Raw genomic sequence first — 14,834 nt, 5'->3', positions numbered from 1 at the left:
TTCATTGCAATATTATTCATACTAGTTAAAACTAATAACAACCCAACAGGGTATCACTAAATAAATAGATAAAATGTGTGTACACACATGCACACATGGAATACTAATTAGCAATGAGAAGGAATGAACTTGTAAATGCTACAACACGTCTGATTCCATGGACGCAACATTCTGACATCAGATAGGAGTGATTATGGCTAACATGAGGGAACTTTGGAGGATGGCAATATCTGATGGTGACCTGGATATAATTGCAAATACTCACTGAAGATACTGAGGATGAGTGAGGTTAAAGCCACAAAATTATGCTGACTGCAGGAGTCTTGTGTCAGGATTTGGTACATTAATTTTTCCTGTTTTGCTTGTCTCAATTTTATAAACTTTTTACAATGATTATATGGTGCTTTGTAGAGAAAGGAGAAAAACCCAGTAATTGTGTTATTCAACAAGGAATCTATTTTGCTTCAACATTGTTTGCTTGTCATGATGCCCGTATATTACTGCTGTCATCTGTCTTTCCTTTGTGGCACTTCTGAGGGGTGAGCTGAGGAAACAGAGGCAGAAAGGTACAGAGCTTAATAGCAATGCTTTGTTCTCCTAGTTCTTGCCTTGGCTTGGCTCTCACCTGTGTGTGTGGATGAATATACAGTAGATTACTGATAGGGGACTCTCGCTCTCCTTTGCCAACTCTGCCCTCCATTCCAACTCAAGTCAACTCATGCGTCTTCCAGGCTTCAAGAGAAAGCCAGCGCCTAGGGCTGGGCAGACTGTGGTTTGTGGGCTGGGGCGGCACCCACCTCCATCGCACATTGGTCAGTAGGTTATGCATGGTCTCAGGAAGTCAAGAGCCTATTCATCAATGGAGACTCGCAAGTAAGACACCACAGGACACGGCGTCCCTCCAACAGGGCCTCTGGGTGAGGCTTTGGTGTCAACAGGCCTGTGGCCCATCCCAGACTCAGTTCATCTCCCAACTTCCCACCTATGAAAGGGCAGTCACCTCAGGAGACCCAGCCCTGCCACAGGCAGAGGATGGCTGATCAGGAGAGGCCTACATGGCCTGTGGCCTGTCCTTCCTTAGTGCCATGGTTGAATAAGACGTCTCGCTGGTCCCCGGTGTCAGGACACAGAAATTCAGGGAGGACAAAGAAGTTATCATTATAAAAACAGTTCCTAGCTGGGCGCCAGTGGCTCACACCTGTAATCCTAGCTACTCAGGAAGCTGAGATCTAAGCATCATGGTTCAAAGCCAGCCTAGGCAGGAAAGTCCATGAGATTCTTATCTCCAATAAAGTGACACTATGTCTCAAGTGTTAGAGTGCTCGTCTTGGGCTGAAGAGCTTAGGGACAGTGCCCAGGCACAGAGTTCAAGCCCCATGAATGACAAAATATCAATCCATCAATCAATCAATAAATGAAACAAACAAACAAACAAAAAACAGTTGCCAAAAAAATATACCATGGGTAGATCATACAATATTTTAGCCTTTCTAGTCAGGCAGGAAAGCTTGGGGAGGGAAATTTTGAGCAGCTGGGGTGGGTTCAGGGGAGTCACACACACATCAACTATCCCCTAAGTCTCTGCTGGATCACCTGTCATTTCCAGGTTGGAAGAAATCTTGGAGTCTGTGTCCTCCATCCAGGCACTGTTTTCAAAAATCACTTCATTATGTGAAAGCTCACATATTATTTGTGATCGTAGGAAGGTGTAAACCAAGCAGGAGTCCATGGGTAATAGACACACAATGGAATATCATTTAGTTTTAAACAAGGAAATTCTGACATGTACTATAACAGGGAAAAACCTTGAAAAGCATGCAAAGGAGGGAAGCTGCTGCACGGCTTCACTTATACAGGTATGTAGAAGAACCAGATTAAATAGAAAGCAGAATCGTGATTGCCAGGGCTGGGAGGAGGGAACAGGGAGCTCCTATCTAATGGGAACAGAGATGCAATTTGAAATGATCAAATAGTGCTAGAAATTTACCCTAGTGTGAATGATGACACTGAACTGTGCACCGAAAAATGGTTCAAAAGGTAAATTGTACATTGTGTATATTTTATCACATACATAAAGAAACACAATCTCCATACAGACTCCCTAGGCCTCACTGATTCATAAAAAAAAAAAAAACCATCAAGTTGTACCTATCATTATTTAGATCAAGTCTCTGGACAGGCAGGTATGCCCTGTTTTAATTTTTATTGGTATCAGGATTTGAACTCAGGGCCTTGAGCTGGTGCTCTATCACTTATGCCAGACCTCCAGTCCAGCTTTTTGCTGTTTATTTTAGAGAGGAAGTCTCATGGATGTTTCCTCCCAGGTTGACTTTGAGTATCTAGGGTTGTAGGCATGAGTCACAAAGCCCTCTGAGATACAAGTAACCCAGGCTGGCCTTCAACTCATGATTCTTCTGCATCCACCTCTTAAGTGCTGGGATTGCAGGCATATGCTCCCATACTGGGGCTCTGATTTTAAAAAAAGAAAGAAAGAAAGAAAAGATAATAGCAAAATAGAGGGCAAGAGAAGGAGTAACATTGTTCAAAAAGAAATTTACTCTTTACTAACTTATGTAACTGTAACCCCTCTGTACATCACCTTTACAATGACAATAAAAAAAATAAAAATAAATAGCAAAATATATGACTTGAGACCTATGCATTTCTTTGGCATTCACAGTCTCTCAGGACATGTTATCTTTGGGAAAAGCGAAGAAGTATTGTGGAAAGGCTGGTTTGGGAAAGTATCTTAGTTTCTTCATCTTAGAAAAGCTGTGATTTCTGTGTTTTGGGGAGGCCAGTTTAAAGAAGAAAGACTCCCAGAAAGAGGCCAGATGTGTTTCAGACAACTCCTAGCTGGCTTCAAGGACAAATACATGGGTTCAACATGGCTCTTTGGCCTATTTTTAGAGCCTGGAGTCAAAATTCTTCCCAGTAAACAGCCAGCAACTCTCAGGCCTATGTGACACAAGACACTAACCATGCAGGCTGCCAGCCAGGGCTACTGAGAGGTGGGCAGCATGACATACCCTCTCTGAGACCCTTAGCTAGTATTTCCAGACTCACAGGAGCTTGGTAGCCTGCTCAGCACATGGGGCAGACACTGTGCACGGGGCAGACACTGTACACAGAGCAGCCGAGGCCAGTAGTTACCAGAACAAATATAAGAGACTTATTTCCCAGTCCAAGTGCCTGGGTACCAGGCTTCCAGATCCACAGGTGTTCAGAGTCAACAGGTAGGAAACATATGAAGATTTCTAGTGTTCCTCCCCAGCCACACCAACCTTCCCTGAAAGGCACAACACAGTGTACGAAGAACATTCCAGAAGAGAAATTCTCATGTAAATCCTGCCTCTAGTATCCCTGTGATTTTGGCCCTTTTGGGCTTCAGTTATTCGGTTTGTGAACTGGCAAGAATAACATTTCCTTCAGCCTCACTTGTGTGGGTTAAGCGACAGAGTCAGGGGACATGCTTAGGCACATGACTACTAAGGTGTTTCCAGTCCCCACATAGTTATAATACTTAGTGTGGAATAAACAGAGTCAAGTCATCCTGTGTTGAGTCCCCTACCTCATCCCCTTTCTCAGAAAATGCTTCTTGTTGGTCATTAAAGTTCCAGCAATTTTGGTAACAGAATTAAGAAGGAAATATCTAGTGCACTGCAAATTATTGAGGCACACAAGAACCACCACAGGCAGCGCCATTTCCTCCCACCTCCTGGACATGTGCCTCACTTCCTCCAGGTGATGCAGGTGCATTAGGGGGAGCCAGGATGATTGTGGGATCCCCTGGGCCTTCTCTTTCTTCAGGTCCATGACTCACATGTTGGGGAGGTTGAGTTTGTCCTTCCAAAGTCCCCAAGGGCACCTGGCTGAAGCTTCACTTGGCCATCTTCTCCCTCCCAGTAAGCTCCTGCTTACAGAAGACTTGCAGCCTCAGTAGACAGATGTGTTTCCCAAGATGGGAAGTTGATATTAGCTGTCTTTCCAGATGCCTCATGTGTTTCACACTGCAAGTTCTGCCTGGGTCTGGAAGATAGAGGTGGGACAGGGTCCCTTCCTTCCTTCTGAGGTCCAGGCCCCCAGCTGCATGGTGACATCTTGGTAGGGAATAGCCCTAGACATTTCTTGGAGTAAGACCAACTTACAATTAGAGCTGGCAGGGGCAGCACACTCAGTTCTTCCAGGAGAAGTTCTAGATGGAGTACCATAGCCCACAGAACTCGGAGAACTCAGTGATTCATTCAGAGAATAACACACAGGCCTCCTTGGCTCCTGGATATTTTCTGCTAGTTTGGATTTACTTATTTCCTTGTGCCTCCACCTTAGGGGGTCTTTAGGAGACAACTGGAGCTGGCTGAAAGCAGAGAAACTGGTTCAAGGAGGATTTCCAGCTGAGAGACCTTGCTTAGCCACTGTTCCTCTCTAGGCATGAGTTTCTGCATTAGTAGAAGGGCGATAAAGTCCACTCAAGCTGGGTGCCGGTAACCCATGCCTGTAAGCCTAGCGTACTTGGGAGGCTGAAATCTGAGGATCACAATTCAAATTCAAAGCCTGGGCAGGAAAGTCCATGACACTCTTACCTCCAATAAACTACTAAAAAAAACAAAACAAAACAACAAAAAACCCACAACTAGAGCTGTGGCTCAAGGGCTAGAACGCTAGCCTTGAGCAAAAGAAGTTCATGGACAGAGCCCAGGCCCCGAGTTCAAGCCCCAGGACTGCACCAAAAAAGATGAGGGTTGTTCGGTTGAAAACACAAATGACTGGAGGATAGTTAGCGCTCTCTCTCCTTCGTTGCCGCTATCTGAGGGTGTGGCAGCAAAGATGCCATCGTCAACAGCTGGACACTGCGTTGGTTTTGAGCAGGAGGCACCCGAGCACGCTCTCCTACACACTGGGAGCCACAGGCTGGCCGGTACCATCCCTGGATCTTCTCAGATGTTCCAGGCTGGGATGGTGAGCGGTCCTTTCCGGGGCACATCCTGATGGTGGGCCACTCGCCCATTGCGCAGAGGGAGACGGCTCGGCTTAGGACCCCCACTGCTGGGCCCCGATTCGGATGGCAAGCCAGAGTCGCTGGGCTGCACATCCACCAGGACCCGCCTGCGCAGGAACCCTCCGGGCCGCTCGGTGTAGGCCTGCTGATGATGATGGCTGCCCCACTGAGCCGGGCAGAGCTGGGCCCGGAAGGCGGCCTGGAAGCCGCGGCGGAAGTTCTCGTTGAAGTAGCCGTAGATGATGGGGTTGGCGCTGCTGTGGAAGAAGGCCAGCCAGTGAGCCAGGGGGAAGGCGTACACCGACATGAAGTGCAGCTGCGGCTCGCTGAGCTCCGCGTAGTCGATGAGCAGCAGCAACGTCCACAGCGGCAGCCAGGACAGCGAGAAGAACAGCGCCACCATGACCAGCATGTGCACCACCCGGGCCTTGCGGCGCGCCGCGCGCCCGCCCTCGGCCGCCGCCGCCTCCTCGCCGCCGCGGCCGCTACCGCTGCCGTCGCACGCTGGGCCCGGCGGCGCCCGGCACAGCTTGCGCGCGATGCGTGCGTACAGAACCACCAGGAGCGCCATGGGCACCAGGTAGACGTGCGCGAAGAGCACGGCGGTGTAGACTTTGCGCATGCGCTGCTCGGGCCACGCCTCCCAGCAGGAGTAGAGCGGGTAGGAGCGGTTGCGCGCGTCCAGCAGAAAGTGCCGCTCCTCGCGGGTGACGGTCAGCGTGGCGGCCGACGGACACATGATGAGCAGGGCCAGGGCCCAGATGACCGCGATGGAGAGCAGCGCCTTGCGCACCGTCAGCTTCTCGCGGAACGGGTGCACGATGCAGCGGAACCTGCAGCACCCCTCCCGGGGTGGAGGAGAGAGGAGACAGTAGAAAGGGCGTGGGGAAGGGGCGGGGGGGTGGAGGTAGTGGGGAAGGGGAGCAGAGCTAACCTCGGGAACGGTTGGTGGGATGGAGATACCGGATGGATGCTTGTGATCTCACACTTTGGGCATGGCTCAGATACTGCACACGGAGGAATTTGCCAGCAAATTGAAGGCAGCTCACCCCTCTAATCCCCCCTCCCCCTCCCACATTGAGTGGTTAAGAAACCAAGGCAACCACACGGTTTAAAGAGATGGGACCGAGGGAAGAGCCAGCCTGGGAAGAGTGGAACCTGTGTGCGCGCGCGCACTTCTGGCGATGAAATGTTAGCCGACAGCAGGCAACGCAATCTGTGGCATTCGTTCTGTCTTTGGGAAAGCTAATTCCACCTATCAGCAAATACAAGTGCTTAGCTGGTTAAGGATGCCCCCTCACTACCATCTGGGAGCTGGGAGCTGGGGTGTGAAGCCTAAGTAAAAGGCTGTCCCTGTGCCATTTCAGCCAGCCAGCACCCTTCCGTACCTGAAGAGAAGTCTGCTGAAGGTCAACCAAGGGCCTTTCTGCTTCACCTGTACCCTGTGCTCTTGCCATCCCTTTCCCCAGCCTGACTGCAACTAGGCTGCCTCAGTGGGTTTGACCTTGGCCTTCTGGCTTCACAGCTCCACACATTCCAGAAAACACCAGAGAACAAGTAACACCTAAGACTTGTACTAGCCAAGTGTGGTGATCATGCCTATAAATCCCAGCACTTGAGAGGCTAAGCTAAGGTAAGGAGTCTAGAAGAGTTTAAGACCAGTGCAAGCTTCATAGAGAGACCCACTTTAATGAATTAGTTAATTTAAAAGCATGTCGTATTTGCAGTAAGTACAATAGCACTTAAAGGGTGGGGGAGAATCCTGGGGTAGTCTAGGAAGGCTTCTTGAAGAGGTAGAGCTGGAAGAATCCTGCAACCCAGCGCAACCCTTGGGTGAGGGTGCACCTCTCATATCACTCAACAATGTCAACAAAACAAGGATTGACAACAAAAACTGCTCACATCACCCAGACAGATAGTGAATTTGAGGTTAGAGGAACCTGGCTTCATCATGCCAGCTGCCTATCTCAATGGGTTGATGAGAAGATGAGGACACTAGATTGTAGAAGGGGCAGGGCTGAGAAGGGTTCATGATGAAGAGGGGACAAGGAAGAGGATGTGGAATTAGGCAAGAAACAAATAACATTGGCGCTTGACATTTGTGCTCTGAGCCGGAAGCTGTGCCCAAGCTGCACAGATAGAATTGTCCAAAGCCTTCGCCACCCTGTAGAGTTTTTACCATTTTACAGATAGGACTGAGGGGGCTCAGTAACTAAGTGAACTACCAGCAACACACGGTGAGGCAGTGGTAGGGACAAAAGACAAACCTGCTCCCTATTCCCTGGAAGGCAGACAAGAGACTTCAGCTGCACTGAAGATGCTGAGGATGAGGACTAAGAAGTCAATGCCATAGGAAGGTTCACAGGCTTGATGCGGGTCCAAAGGCCTTCTGAACCACATCCCATGTCTCTGGCCACATGTACAAGACTGTACTTAGTCAAGGATCTGCAGGAATTTGAAGCTGAGTAACCTAGGAATGCTGGAGATGGGGACTGAAAGCATGGACTTCAGCGACTAGCAAGGAATTATGGGCTAGAGTGAAGATGCAGGGCGAGAAGCTCCTTCCCAGGCTCCTAGCTCTGACTCCTGAGGCTGGGGTCAGACTATGGGAGGTGGGTGGGATTCCTCCCTCAGGATGAGGGCCCCCTCAAAGCTCCTCCAAGGTCCCCCAAGAAGCCACAGCAAGCTCCCTCAGGAGGCCTCCAGATCTTCCAGAAATGGGTGGTGCTGTTGTTAGCAGGTCCCTCAACTCTGAGGGGCAGCCAGTCCAGGCCTCACCTTTATGGCTCAGGATTCAGTCTTACCTGCAAAAGAGTGGCCCCGCCAGTATGGCATGGGAGACAGTGGCTCTCAGTGCTAGCCCCACCCTAGGGAAACTCACCTTTCCACTGCAATGGCCACCAGTGTGAAAACAGAAGCGGACACAGACATCCCCTGCACCAAGCCGCTCATCTTGCACGTGGCGTTGTCGAAGGGCCACCCTGCAATGACAGAGGACCCCCATGGAATGAAAGAAGCTTGGGAATCTTTCCTCCTTGTCTTGCTAGGGGTCATGCAGCCTCTGCTTACCTACATCCAGGAGAGAGGAACTGACCAACCTGAGCCATGTTTAACTATTAGAACGTTGGCCCAAATGGGCCCAAATGGCCCATTCTCTTGACCCATTTCTCTCCATGAGCATTCTCTTTGTCCCTACCTGACTTTCTGCTTCCACAGTCCTGTTTAGGTTTGAGGCCATTTCATCCTTACACTTGAGTTGTCAAGGAAAGGGAAAGGGGATGATACTAGGATGGTTCTTATCATGTAGGTCCAGATGGTCTCAAACTTTTAATCCTCCTGCCTCCTTCCACCTTCAGAGTGCTGGGATTATAACTGTGTACCTCCACACCCAGCTCATCACTTATGGTCTCCTTGTCCCTAAATCACTGTGGATTTATAGTAAGAGTCCAGCCTAGATGCAGGGGAGTTGAAGTCACAAAAGCTAGCACTTCCTTAGACAGCAAGCTGGTTCTACTTTGGAAAACTATGTACTGTATGTGCCAACTCTCTGGCCATCAGTTCCTCCCAAAGTTATATCCCAAGGACATCCGAGTACAGTCCATAAAAATCTTCACTACAATTTGTCATGATGGAGACTTGCAAACGGGGAGGCTGGTAAATTAGCTTTAAAAACAAAGCAACACCAAACCACACCTCAAAGCCCTGCTTTGTAGCATTTGCCAATTTGTGTATTATAAATCTCCTTGCTTAGCAAAGTTCAACTTCATCCAATGCAGTTGGGAAGAAGTGTGCAATTGGCTCAATGAGCTGGTCTAAGATGGCTCTAGCTACTCAGGAGGCTGAGATCTGAGGATGGCAGTTTGAAGCCAACCCAGGCAATGAAATTACTTGCCCAAAAGCTACAAGTACAGCTTTAGCTCAATTGGAGCCAAGGGGTGCCAACCTTGAGTGGAAAAGCTAAGCAATAGCACCCAGGCCCTGAGTTCAAGCCCAGTACCAGCACCAAAAAATTAAAACAGGAAACTATTGAACACAATCAGTACAACCCAAGATCCCAATTGGACACCTAGACCAGACAGTGCTAGACATAGCCCTGAAAGACAACCCAGAATACCATAGAGACCAAAAATCTCTGAACTTATCCAAAATCATATTCCTGGAATCAGATCCTGAAAGCCACAATTTAAAAAAAAACAATAAAAACCTCTCTTTTAGACTGGAGGAGGTAGTAACTGACTATTAGGGAAGGTATTATTGCATTGCTAGCTGTCCACCGTCACTTGTGTCCTATCAGAAAGGACGGACACCTAGCAGGCTACAGAGTACCAGCATTACTTTGGATGTTGCTAGAAGAGATCAGCTATGAGCCTGAATAGACTAGGCAGGGAAGATCCACCAGGTGGAAGAGAATGAATGTGAAGACACTCTCAGAAGACAGCCAGGCCCGCAAAGCAAACAAGCAGCTATTATTTTTAAATACGAGACTTCAAAACATTGTTAATGACCATGAAAGTCAGTTAGCCCATGGGGAACACCTCTGTATATTGCTCATAATTGGTCCCTGCCAAACATTTTTTCATAGGATTTGGGGTTTTGTTGTTTTGGTTTGGTTTCAGTTTTCTTTTTTGGTTTTTATTTTTTTATTTATTTTTATTTTTATTTTTTTGTCGGTTGTGGGGCTTGAACTCTGGGCCTCGGCGTTGTCTCTCAGCTCTTCAGCTCAAGGCGAGCGCTCTACCACTTGAGCTACAGCGCCACTTCCATGGTTTTTATTTTTTTAATGCTTTCTCACTATTTTTTTTTTTTTTTGGTCCGGTCGTGGGCTTGAACTCTGGGCCTGGGTGCTGTCCCTCAGCTCTTCAGCTTAAGGCTAGTGCTCTACCACTTGAGCCACAGCGCCACTTCTGGCTTTTTTTTTCCTGCTTATGTGGTGCTAAGGAATCGAACCCAGGGCCTCATGCATGCAAGGCAAGCGCTCTACCACTGAGCCACCTTCCCAGCCCCTCTCACTGTTTTAAATTGTTGGTGTTTTTATTGCTGTTAATTGTGTGGTTTGTTTACAATTCACCATGCCATGCATTTTATCTTCTTGTCATCTCCAATACTGGAGGTAGAAATTGTGATGAGTTTTACAGTTCTCTGTCTCTACACACACACACACACACACACACACACACACACACACACACACACACACACACACACACACACACGTAAAGCTTGAACTCAGGGCCTGGGCACTGCTCCTTAACTTTTTCTCTTCAGGTTGGCACTTCACCACTTGAGCCACAGCCCCACTTCCAGCTTTTTGATGGAGATAAAAAATCTCATGGACTTTCTTGCTATGGCTGGCTTTAAATTTTAGTTCTCAGATCTCAGCCTCCTGAGTATCTAGGATTACAGATGTGAACAACTAGCTCCTAACTTGATTTGTCTTATATGTTTTTATGTTTTGTTTTGTCATTCTCAGATTTGACTGCACAAATGCATCAAGACAACAATTGACAAAGCAAAAGCCTTCAACATTGAACAAATGGACTTTTGCACATTGGAAACTGCAAAATGCTCAAGATCATGCTGCTTTGTGGGCAACTGCATATGGGTTAGTGACCCACTGAGGTTTTTGAGCTTGTGGGAGGATGACTTGTCTGTTACAATAGATCAGTTGACTGAAGTCAGGCACCAGTGGTTCACACCTGTAATCCTAGCTACTTAGGAAGCTGAGATCAAAAGATCACAGTTCAAAGCCAGACCGGAGAGGAAAGTCTTTGAGACTTTTATCTCCAATTACCCACCAGAAAACTGGAAGTGGCAATGTGGCTCCAGTGGTAGTGTGCCAGCCTTGAGCTGAAGAGGTCAGGGACATAGCCCAGGCACAGAGTTCTAAATCCCATAACCAACAAAAAAAGCTGGGTTGGGCTGGGAAGTTGGCTCAGTGGTACAATGCTTGCCTCGATTGCATGAGGTCTTAGGTTCAATTCTTCAGTGCCACATAAGCAGAAAAAAGCCAGAAATGGAGCTGTGGCTCAAGTGGTAGAACGATAGTCTTGAGCTAAAGAGCTGAGGGACAGCGCCCAGGCCTAGAGTCAACCCCCATGACAAAAAAAAAAAAAAGCTGGGTAATTACAGTTATCTACTATAATCAGACATTTTGCACTTGACCTACTTTTTCTTTTTTCATTATGTTTCCCATGTTGGCTTTGAACTTACAGTCTTTCTGCTTCAGCCTTTCAAATGTTGATATAACAGATATGCACTAACATACCCAGAGTTCTTTATGAATACAGCTCATCTCCTCAAAATGGTTGTACCTATAACTGTCAATGTATATCTGAGTTTTGGTCTACAAAAACATGTAATATGATTGTGCATTTAATTGGGCAAAGTGGTCTTTGAAGTAGTCATGTTTTTATAAAAGTTTAAACCTTTTAACAGATGTTGCTTTTTGTTCTTTGGTTGGCTTTCCTAGAGCCATGGTACTAGAATTTAAACTCAATTGCTAGGCAGGTTCTCTGCTGCTGAGTCATGCCTCTTGCCCTGTTTTGCTCTGGTTATTTTTTGAGATAGGGCCTCTCTTCTTGCCCAGGTATATATCTAAATATCTGCCTATTTTATAATTCCACAAAACTAAGTTGGTAAGTATACTTCACAACACCCAATTATTGTTTGAGGAAAGGTCTTTTGAATTTGGTGACAGGTGAGTAGACCTGGATTGACCTCAAATTGCAACTTCCTAAGTATTAGGATTGCAAGCATGAGCCACTGGCCTGGTTCTTTTTAGAAATTGTATTTTCCGGGGGTGGGGGAGGGGGGGAGTATTGGGTGGGGGGACGAGGGAAGGCTGGGAAGGGATGTGAAGGGTAAACAAAGGAGGAGGCTGCAATGCTTGATAAGAAATGTACTCATTATCTTGCCCATGTAATTGTAATCCCTCTGTACAGTATGTTCATAAAAAATAAAAAAAAAAAAGAAATTGTATTTTCCAGAGTTGTCTTCTGTGCTGTTCTTTTAAATTTGCTATTGCAATACCTTAAGCTAATTTTGTTTAAAGTACATGGGAACTCTGTACTAGTATGGCAAATTTTCATTGTCTTCAATTATTTTGAAACAGTAAGGAGCAAAAAGAAATGCACAGTTAATTCCAAAGGTTGCCTACTGTATGATTCTACTTAATGACTTTTGCAAAGGACAGACTATACTTTCTGTCCCTGTAGAAAACAGATTTGTGGTACAAATCTCCCCTGCAGTACAAGGGCAGAGGCAGGGGCCAGCTTACAAAGGACAAAGGAGAGCTTTGTGGGGTGGTGAAATTGCCCCATGTGTTAATTGTTATGGTACCTGTGTGATTATGTGTTCATCAAAGTTGTGGAACTGTAAGCTAAAAAAGATAGGTTTTTTAAAATCATATGTTAAATTATACCCTAACAAAAGTAATTTAAATGTAAAACACACACATTTACAACACATTTTCCAAGAAGCTATGATAATGAAAAGACATTAAATATAATCAAACAAAACTCCTGTGGATTGTAGAGGGAGTAGGAGCATGCCTAGACAGGAATGAACAACAACATAAAAACCAAGAGCCTCACAAAAAAAGTGAAGTCACACCATGCATGCCATGAACTATGTCTGCCAGGACTCATTTAACCCTCTCCACTACAGCAAGGGGAGGAGGACGAAGGAGGAAGGGAAAAAGGGAGGGGAGAGAGAAAAAGGAAATATTATGGTTTCATTTAACTGCAGATTATATTAGAAACAACCAAATATCCATAAAAATAAATTGTAGTAAATGCATCTAGTGGAATTCTAAGCAGTTGTAAAAATTTAATAATGTCGTCTATTAACATGTAAACTGGTTTGAATAAGTCTTACAACATACTTTTTTTTTCTTTTTTTCTTTTGCTGGTCCTGGGTCTTGAACTCAGGGCCTGGGTGCTGTTCCTAAACTTTTTTTGCTCAAAGCTAGTACTCTACCACTTGAGCCACAGAACTACTTCTGGCTTTTTATGAGTAGTTTATTGGAGATAAAGAGTCTCATGGAGGGGGCTGGGAAGGTGGCTCAGTGGTAGAGTGCTTGCCTTGCATGCCTGAGGCCCTGAGTTTGATTCCTTAGCACCACATAAGCAAAAAGAAAAAAGCTGGAAGTGGCGCTGTGGCTCAAGTGGTAGAGTGCTAGCCTTGAGCTGAAGAGCTGAGGGACAGCACCCAGGCCTAGAGTTCAGGCCCCACGACCCCCCCCCCAAAAAATAAATAAATAAAAAGAGTTTCATGGACAAACCTGCCCAGGCTGGCTTCGAACCACAATCCTCAGATCTCAGCCTCCTAAGTAGCTACAATTATAGGTATGAAGCCATGCAGCCAGCTACAAGACCATTTTCTAAAAGAAAACAACTCATAGGACTGGATTTCTAAGTCTTTATTCAGAGCAAAATCTGCCTGTCCCTCCCTTCTTCCCACAGTTTCTAGTTCTGCCCCTGGGAGCTACAAGGGGGACTGAGATAACAGAGTGTGATTGCAGATAGGTTGTGAGACACTTATCAGCTTTGTAGCTACAGAGCTATCCCTTAACTTCTCTGACCCTGTTCTCTAATAAAGAATGCTTCAGTGAACTGCTGTGGGGATTAATTAAGATAAGACACGATCCACGAGTAACAATGCCTGCCACAAAGAAAAACATTAAATCAGTGCACCTACTATTTCTAGTCTAATCCCTCAGCTTCAGAATTTACAGTGGCCTCCTGGCCTTGATACTAGCCCAGCAATGATCTCTGACTGCCAAGCCTTTTAGCTTGTTGTTGTTTTTGTTTCCATGCTTTTATAGCTAAAGAGTGGATGCTGTCCCTGGCCCACACTCACCAGTGATGAGGTTGTCCACCAGGGTGGTAGGCATGCAAAAGATGCCCACCAGCAGGTCACTGATGGCCAGGTTGAGGATGAACATGTTGGTGACGGTGCGCATGTGTCGGTTCTTGAGCACGATGAAGCAGACCAGCGCATTGCCCACCATACAGAGGAGGAAGATGAGCACATAGGCCACGATGAACATGGCTGCCACAGGGGAGGAGTGCTGGTAGTAGGAGGAGAAGGTGAAGTTTGCAGCCAGGGTAGCCTCATCATCACTTTCATTCTGACTTAGGAGCCAGCTACCATTGAGAAGTTGGGAGGGCTCTCCTAGGACCAAAGAGCATGAGTCTTGGGTCAAGGAAAGATGACTGACATTTTTACCAATGAACAGTCCTACACCATGAGCCTGCCCCAGTACCCTGATTATGTGTTCAACAAATTACACCCCCACCCACTCACTCACATCCTGATCTCATACCTCATCTTGCCCAAGATGTATCCCCCAGTGTTAGTTATACATGCACGCACACACATACACACACACAACACACACCCTTTCCCTCCCCCATATCAATCCAGGTTCTATTCTTCTGGGCCTTACCTTGGGCCTCAGAGAGACTCTTAACTTCTAAGGATCATATGGCCCAGGTTCCTTATTCTCTGGTTGAACCTCTAGCTGGGTTCAGCCAACGGGAGGCACCAATGAAGTTATAACTCCTGATTCCCTCCCTGCCTGGTCCAATTCTGCCAGCTGATGTTTTCTTAATATGGGCACAACTCAATCCCATTGGGTGACTCCTGAATGTGTTTTGAATGTATCCTCCAAAAGTTTATGTGCTTAATACCCCAAATCCTGTGTTAGTGGTATTTGGAGGTGAGGCCTGAGGGAATGGCTAGGATTAGATGAGATCATAAGGATGGGCCCCTGTGAGAGTGTTAGTGGCTTTCTATGCAGAGGAAGAGAGTCCACAGCTAGCACATTTACACT

General features: G+C 46.7%; 1 protein-coding gene across 1 annotated transcript; it reads right to left on the bottom strand.

Moving 5' to 3' along the window:
- Positions 1–1,086: 1,086 nt before the first annotated feature.
- On the bottom strand, positions 1,087–14,322 carry Npffr1 (neuropeptide FF receptor 1). The gene is made up of 4 exons (XM_070020502.1): positions 14,310–14,322; positions 13,859–14,194; positions 7,881–7,980; positions 1,087–5,832 (listed from the first exon to the last, which is right to left on the bottom strand). Exons 1-4 carry the CDS (start codon positions 14,320–14,322, stop codon positions 4,938–4,940), a joined length of 1,344 nt encoding a protein of 447 aa, XP_069876603.1. The 3' UTR covers positions 1,087–4,937.
- Between the last annotated feature and the right edge of the window lie 512 nt (positions 14,323–14,834).

This window comes from Dipodomys merriami, unplaced genomic scaffold (assembly GCF_024711535.1).
Source record: "Dipodomys merriami isolate MVZ:Mamm:240054 unplaced genomic scaffold, mDipMer1.0.p SCAF_14, whole genome shotgun sequence".
Taxonomy (NCBI): Eukaryota; Metazoa; Chordata; class Mammalia; order Rodentia; family Heteromyidae; genus Dipodomys; species Dipodomys merriami.
The sequence above is the reverse complement of the archived record's forward strand: the minus strand, read 5'-3'. Positions and strand labels throughout refer to the sequence as shown.

What these genes read in the sequence shown, in the direction of transcription:
- Npffr1 (XM_070020502.1), bottom strand. An exon ending in GGTGGACAACCTCATCACTG is followed by an intron (nt 7,981 to 13,858) that starts GTGAGTGTGGGC and finishes CTGTCATTGCAG; the next exon opens with GGTGGCCCTTCGACAACGCC. An exon ending in GTGGCCATTGCAGTGGAAAG is followed by an intron (nt 5,833 to 7,880) that starts GTGAGTTTCCCT and finishes GGGGTGCTGCAG; the next exon opens with GTTCCGCTGCATCGTGCACC.